Genomic DNA, 8,163 nt, shown 5'->3' with positions numbered 1-8,163 from the left:
CTGATGACTAATGTTTTTATTACATTTCTCTGATATGCTTTAGAACATGTTTCATCCCTGTATTATGTCAGAGTGACTTTCTGACTTATAGTTTCACTATCTAGGTTTCAAACCTCGAGAGGAACCAGGCTCTGAGGGGTGTGCCGGGTGGAGATTATAACAGAACATGGCCAAGATGTTCAAATGTTCATAGATGACCAGCAGGGTCAAATAATAATAATCACAGTGGTTGTAGAGGGTGCAACAGGTCAGCACCTCAGGAGTAAATGTCAGTTCGTTTTTCATAGCCAATCATTGAGAGTGTCTCTACCGCTCCTCTTGTCTCTAGAGACTTGAAAACAGCAGGTCTGGGACAGGTAACACGTCCGGTGAACAGGTGAGGGTTCCATAGCCGCAGGCAGAACAGTTGAAACTGGAGCAGCAGCACGACCAGGTGGACTGGGGACAGCAAGGAGTCATCAGGCCAGGTAGTCCTGAGACATGGTCCTAGGGCTCAGGTCCTCCGAGAGAGAGAAAGAAAGAAAGAAAGAGAGAAAAAGAGAGAAAGAATTAGAGAGAGCATACTTAAATTCACACTGGATAAGACAGGATAAATACTCCAGATATAACAGACTGACCCTAGCCCCCCGACACATAAACTGTTGCAGCATAAATACTGGTGGCTGAGACAGGAGGGGTCGGGAGACACTGTGGCCCCGTCCGACGATACCCCCAGACAGGGCCAAACAGGCAGGATATAACCCCACCCACTTTGCCAAAGCACAGCCCCCACACCACTAGAGGGATATCTTCAATCAACAACTTACCATCCTGAGACAAGGCCGAGTATAGCCCACGAAGATCTCCCCCACGGCACAACACAAGGGGGGGCGCCAACCCGGACAGGAAGATCACGTCAGTGACTCAACCCACTCAAGTGACGCACCCCTCCTAGGGACAGCATGGAAGAGCACCAGTAAGCCAATGACTCAGCCCCTGTAATAGGGTTTGAGGCAGAGAATCCCAGTGGAGAGAGGGGATATTAGATATCACAACATATATAGCCTGCTATGAGGACAGCAGGAGGAATGAATGGATATCACAACATATATAGCCTGCTATGAGGACAGCAGGAGGAATGAATGGATATCACAACATATATAGCCTGCTGAGGACAGCAGGAGGAATGAATGGATATCACAACATATATAGGCTGCTATGAGGACAGCAGGAGGAATGAATGGATATCACAACATATATAGGCTGCTATGAGGACAGCAGGAGGAATGAATGGATATCACAACATATATAGCCCGCTATGAGGACAGCAGGAGGAACGAACACATAAGCTATAAAGCAGGTCACATCAGGGATATTGTCCCTGCGTATTGAAACAGGTCAGATCAGGGATATTGTCCCTGCGTATTGAAACAGGTCACATCAGGGATATTGTCCTTGCGTATTGAAACAGGTAAGATCAGGGATATTGTCTCTGCGTATTGAAACAGGTCAGATCAGGGATATTGTCCCTGCGAATTGAAACAGGTAAGATCAGGGATATTGTCTCTGCGTATTGAAACAGGTCAGATCAGGGATATTGTCTCTGCGTATTGAAACAGGTCAGATCAGGGATATTGTCCCTGCGTATTGAAACAGGTAAGATCAGGGATATTGTCTCTGCGTATTGAAACAGGTCAGATCAGGGATATTGTCCCTGCGTATTGAAACAGGTAAGATCAGGGATATTGTCTCTGCGTATTGAAACAGGTAAGATCAGGGATATTGTCCCTGCGAAATGAAACAGGTAAGATCAGGGATATTGTCTCTGCGTATTGAAACAGGTCAGATCAGGGATATTGTCTCTGCGTATTGAAACAGGTCAGATCAGGGATATTGTCCCTGCGTATTGAAACAGGTAAGATCAGGGATATTGTCTCTGCGTATTGAAACTGTTCAGATCCGGGATATTGTCCCTGCGTATTGAAACAGGTAAGATCAGGGATATTGTCTCTGCGTATTGAAACAGGTCAGATCAGGGATATTGTCCCTGCGTATTGAAACAGGTAAGATCAGGGATATTGTCTCTGCGTATTGAAACAGGTCAGATCAGGGATATTGTCTCTGCGTATTGAAACGGGTTGGTATTGTGGTGAAATGGAAGAGGAAAGACGATGTAACTGTGTAACTGCTGTGAATGTTGTATTGTCAATTTGTTGTCTGTTGTATTGAAACCGCACTTTAATAGGACAGGGGTTCCTCTAGCGCCACTCCTCCCACATTCCACTGAAAAGGCAGAGCGCCTTTTTTAATATTTAACTTTCACACATTAATAAGTCCAATACAGCTAATGAAAGATAACCATCTTGTGAATCCAGCCAACATGTCCGATTTTTAAAATGTTTTACAGCGAAAACACCACGTATATTTATGTTAGCTCACCACCAAATACAAAAAAGCACAGACATTTTTCACAGCACAGGTAGCATGCACAAAACCAACCAAACTAACCAATAACCAACCAAACTAACCAAGAAACAACTTCATCAGATGACAGTCTTATAAAATGTTATTCAATAAATCGATGTTTTGTTCGACAAATGTGCATATTTGAGGTATAAATCATAGTTTTACATTGCAGCTACAATCAGAAATAGCACCGAAGCAGCCAGAGTAATTACAGAGACCAAATTGAAATACCTAAATACTCATCATAAAACATTTATGAAAAATACATGGTGTACAGCAAATTAAAGACAAACATCTTGTGAATCCAGCCAATATTTCCGATTCTTTAAGTGTTTTACAGCGAAAACACAATATAGCATTATATTAGCTTACTACAATAGCCAACCACACAACAGCATTGATTCGTTAGGCACGTTAGCATAGCGAATAAACCATCAAAAGATATCTATTTTTTCACTAACCTTCTCAAACTCCATCAGATGACAGTCCTATAACATCATATTACACAATACATATATGGTTTGTTCGAAAATGTGCATATTTAGAGCTGAATTCCGTAGTTATACATTGTAAACATGTAGCATCTTTTCCCCAGAATGTCCGGATCTATTTCTGACACTCACCTATTCTGACCAAATAACAATTCATAAACTTGACTAAAAAATACATGTTGTATAGGAAATGATAGATACACTACTTCTTAATGCAATCGCCGTGTTAGAATTCTAAAAATAACTTCAGTACGACATCCAGCTTACGTTATGGCGAGAGAGCGCCCAAAATCTGGGCGCAAACTAATAGTAAACAATTTTCGACAGATATATGAAATAACATCATAAATGGGTCCTACTTTTGATGATCTTCCATCAGAATGTTGTACAAGTGGTCCTTTGTCCAGAACAATCGTTGTTTGGTTTTAGAATGGCCTTTTTCCCTCGCGAATTAGCAAGCAAAACTAGCCAAGTGCCGCTAAACTCTCCTTCATGAACAAACGCAGTGAACGGAACACGCAAAAACTCCCCCCAAAAATTCAATAATCTGATTAAACTATATTGAAAAAACATACTTTACGATGATATTGTCACATTTATCAAATAAAATCAAAGCCGGAGATATTAGACGTCTATAGGGAAAGCTTTTCAGAAGCCAAAGCTGATGTCCATCCCGCGTCATCCTGAACAGAGGAAATTGGGGTCCTGTCATTCCAAGAGGCCTCTTTTCACCATAGAAAGAGCTAGAGATCCCATTTCACCTCTCACAGCCTATTGACATCTAGTGGAAGGCGTATGAAGTGCATGTATAGTCATAAATCTCAAGCAAAATGATAGGGAGGGCCGGGAACAGAGCCTCGATTTGAGATTTTTCACTTTCTGACAGGAAGTTTGCTGCAAAATGAGTTCTGTTTTACTCACAGATATAATTCAAACGGTTTTAGAAACTTGAGAGTGTTTTCTATCCAATAGTAATAATAATATGCATATTGTACGAGCAAGAATAGAGTACGAGGCCGTTTAAATTGGGCACGATTTTTCCCCAAAGTGAAAATAGCGCCCTCTATCCTCAACAGGTTAAACGTGTAGGTGATACTGCAACGTTTCCCCATGGGGACAGTGAAGTCAGTAAAGTGAAGTATATCACCTCGGAGAGATACATTTTCTCCTCTATTGCCCTTTCTACCACAATATACAATGTGAAATATTGTGATTAGTATATCTGTATAATCACGTATTGTTTCCCTATTATACAGTCATATAAAGTGGATCCTTTTTGGGGGTACATTTGAAACCCCATTGGAGCTCACAGGACTATTTATTCTCTTTTCTCATACCTTCTGTCTTTTCTCATACCTTCTCTCTTTCCTCATACCTTCTCTCTTTTCTCATACCTTCTCTCTTTTCTCATACCTTCTCTCTTTTCTCATACCTTCTCTCTTTTCTCATACCTTCTCTCTTTTCTCATACCTTCTCTCTTTTCTCATACCTTCTCTCTTTTCTCATACATTCTCTCTTTTCTCATACCTCTCCATCCAGAACTGACACCATTCAGCCAGCAGCAAACCACCCTGCATCTGATGCTAAGCAGCGTTGGTCCTGGTCAGTCCCTGGATGGGAGACTAGCTCCTGCTGGAAGTGGTGTTGGAGGGCCAGTAGGAGGCAGCCTTTCCTCTGGTCTAAAAAAAAATCCCAATCCCCAGGGCAGTGATTGGGGACATTGCCCTGTGTAGGGTGCTGTCTTTTGGATGGGATGTTAAACGGGTGTCCTGACTCTCTGTGTTCACTAAAATATCCCATGGCACTTATCATAAGAGTAGGCGTGTTAACCCTGGTGTCCTGGCTAAATTCCCAATCTGGCCCTCATACCATCACGGTCACCTAATAATCCCCAGTTTACAATTAGCTCATTCATCCCTGTAACTATTCCACAGGTTGTTGCTGTAAATGAGAATGTGTTCTCATTCAACTTGCCTGATAAAATAAGGGATAAATAAATAAAAGCAGGCAATATTTTAGCTCTGGATTTTCAAGATTAGTAACACTGTAAATGCAATTAGGAATGATGAATACATTGTCTTATAAACCAATGTGGGCTGGGCATTCTGAAGACGCTAAATAATACAATCAATCAAATCAAACCTACCTTAAGTTTGTGTGTGAGATGAATTCAAACTCAAAGGCTGTCTGTGATGTTCCTGCATCATCATTCCTTAAATCACAGACAGTATTCAGAGCTGGTTACTTGTGGAATAGACACCAACTGGAATGCGGTTTTAACCAATCATCATTCAGGATTAGACCCACCCATTGTATAAAAGGGCATAACTGTCCTGAATCTCTAGTACATCTGTAGTTCTCTGAGTCTCAATAAAATACCAGAGGGGAAAACTCACTAGAATTCTGGATGATTTCATTTGTTTTTACGTCAGCAAGTAGAGAGTGAATTACATCTCATATGTAAATACAAACAAAACAAGTCTGATGTTGGCAAACAAACAGGATGAGACAAGCACAAGTAGCCATGAAACCAGGAAATCAACCAGAAGGTGTGAACCATTCTTTAATAACGTTGGTGGACAGTGGACAGTAATGAACAGAAAAACATTCGTTTAGGTGGGAGATGGTGCTGGTGACTGAAGCTCAAAGGAGGGTTAGGGTACGTTTATCATTAGCTGAGCCATAAAAAAGATGTCGTGTCTGTGACTATCATTAAATGTGAAGACTGCTTTTTTATCAAATAAATTCTCTATGTGTAATTATTATTACATTGATGATTAAACTAATCATGCACACTTTAATTAACTAGGAAGTCGGGGCACCACGGGAAATGTTTATAGAGTCTCTATTTCCCGAATCGACTCTTCAGATATTTTCATATCTTATCGAGTACAGTCTTGTATTAATGTATTATTATTACCTCATCACTTGTCATTATTGAACATCGCAAACCCATGGATGTCTGCACGAACCCTAGCATAAATTATGAATCAGCGATATACAAATTGGCTTAATTATTTATTTACCGACTAACTAAATACGCACAGAAATACATAACAAACAGTAGATATTGGTTACTAACACAATGCATTGATAAGTCCCTAGTGGGCTAAACCGGTATGACGGCTTGGTAGACAATGGAAAGGGGTAGGGACAGATAAAAGAGTGGGAAAGACAAAATGGATTCACTACACAGTTGATAATTAATGAATTAAAATGCTAATCGTTTGCACATGAACCGCCGCTCCTTCGAGAATAATTGCAATGTATATATTTACGCCCATATGTCGTTGTTGTCTTCTCTGTTGGAATCCGGTCCGTCTGCTGGAGAGTCAGTTCATCAGAGTCTCTGGTTAACTTCCCCAGAAGTCACAATGTCTTTTGTGGTTGTAACTTCCTCAGTGGCTCTGGATAGTGTACAGTGGGTTAACTGCCTTGTTTAGGGGCAGAACGGCAGATGTTTACATTGTCAGATCGGGGATTCAATCTAGCAACCTTTCGGTTAATGGCCCAACGCTCTATCCACTAGGCTACCACACCCCCTTGTGTGTTATTGCTTAAATAACATTGGTGGACAGTGGACAGTAATGACCAGAAAAAAACATTCGTTTAGGTGGGAGATGGTGCAGGTGACTGAAGCTCAAAGGAGGGTTACGGTACATTTATCATTAGCTGAGCCATATACAGTCATAGAAACAGACAGCATATTTTTTTTATCCAGAGTCAATTACCTTCCTACAGAGAGTAAAGTCTACAATCAACGATCCAGTTAAGTAATAGTCAGCATGTTTTTGTATTTATTGAATAACAGGGATTTAATGTGAAAGGTAGGTTGGAGATTGGTATGATTATGGAATGTTATGACGGTAAAAGTCTGGTTAATGTTTGTATAAAGATGAAAGTACACACAGTTCCGCTCATTGGGTTAGAGCATGGTGCTGGCCACAACAAGGTTAAAGGTTTAAAACCCGCTCGAACCAATTTCTCCTGCTCCTCTTCCTCCTCTCCTCTTCCATCTTCCCCCGCTCCTCTTCCATCTTCCTCCTCTCCTCTTCTATCTTCCTCCTCTCCTCCTGTCTCTCCTCTTCCATCTTCCTCGTCTCCTCTTCCGTCTCCCTCCTCTCCTCCTGTCTCTCCTCTTCCATCTTCCTTCTCTCCTCCTGTCTCTCCTCTTCTATCTTCCTCAACTCCTCCTCTCTCTTCATTTCCTCCTCTCTCCTCACCTCCTCTTCCCGTTTCCTGATCGCCTCCTCTTGTTTCTTCATTTCTTCCTCTTTTTTCTTCCTCTCCTCCTCTCTCTTCCTTTCCTCCTCCTCTTCGATCTTCCTCTGGACCTCCTGGTACGTCTCGTTGGTGTAGTGTTGTCCTCCATTCCTCGTCACCATCTCATCTATCTTCTTCAGCAGCTCTGGGACTTGGTCAGGGTTGGCGCTACTGTCACTGTCATTGATGACAGAGTGATATCCACCTCCACATTTGCTGATGAGATCCTGGAGGTTAACACTTTCTCTTACAAACTGCTCAACAGATTTTTTTCTCAGCTGGTCTCCTCCAGTGAACAGCACCATGGTGTACTTGCAGGCTTCTTCTCCAAAGTTCTCCTGGATCCACTTCACAGTGTTCTTCTCTTCGGGTGTGAACCTCCCCAGTCTGATCACCAACAGGAACACATGGGGTCCTGGGACTGACATATAGAAGCACCTTTCTAGTTCACATTTCATTTTCTCTATAGTCACTGATGTGTCAAAGAGTCCTGGCGTGTCAATCACATCAATCTTCCTTCCATCCACCTCTCCACTCTGTTTCTCACACTGAGCAGTCACAGACTCAGGGGAGGAGTCTTCTTTAAACCCCTCCCCACCCAGGATGGTATTTCCTGTTGCGCTCTTCCCTGCTCCAGTCTTCCCCACCAGAACTATCCTCAGATGAGCTAGACCAGTTTCTGTGAATTAAAAAAAAGAACATAGAGGCACCATTATATGCTGAACAAATTATCAAGTAAATTATTCAAATAATGTAATTTACAGTACATAGTAATGTTGATGATTATAACAACAAAAAATGTACTTACTCTGTCTCTCTCTCTCCTCTTCCTCCTGTCTCCTCATACTCTCATCCTCCTGTCTCTCTCTCTCCTCTTCCTCCTGTCTCCTCATCCTCTCCTCCTCCTGTCTCCTCATCCTCTCCTCCTCCTGAGAGAGAGAGAGAGAGTAAAGAGAGAGAGAGA

General features: G+C 41.9%; 1 protein-coding gene across 1 annotated transcript; it reads right to left on the bottom strand.

Moving 5' to 3' along the window:
* Nucleotides 1-5,941: 5,941 nt before the first annotated feature.
* On the bottom strand, nucleotides 5,942-8,116 carry LOC120038210 (GTPase IMAP family member 7-like). The gene is made up of 2 exons (XM_038984068.1): nucleotides 8,008-8,116; nucleotides 5,942-7,878 (listed from the first exon to the last, which is right to left on the bottom strand). The coding sequence occupies exons 1-2, from the start codon at nucleotides 8,114-8,116 to the stop codon at nucleotides 6,890-6,892; spliced, it is 1,098 nt and encodes a 365-aa protein (XP_038839996.1). The 3' UTR covers nucleotides 5,942-6,889.
* Between the last annotated feature and the right edge of the window lie 47 nt (nucleotides 8,117-8,163).

Source organism: Salvelinus namaycush, unplaced genomic scaffold, assembly GCF_016432855.1.
Source record: "Salvelinus namaycush isolate Seneca unplaced genomic scaffold, SaNama_1.0 Scaffold21, whole genome shotgun sequence".
NCBI classification, from domain to species: Eukaryota; Metazoa; Chordata; class Actinopteri; order Salmoniformes; family Salmonidae; genus Salvelinus; species Salvelinus namaycush.
Note: the sequence above shows the minus strand (reverse complement) of the source record. Positions and strands in the feature narration are given on the sequence as shown.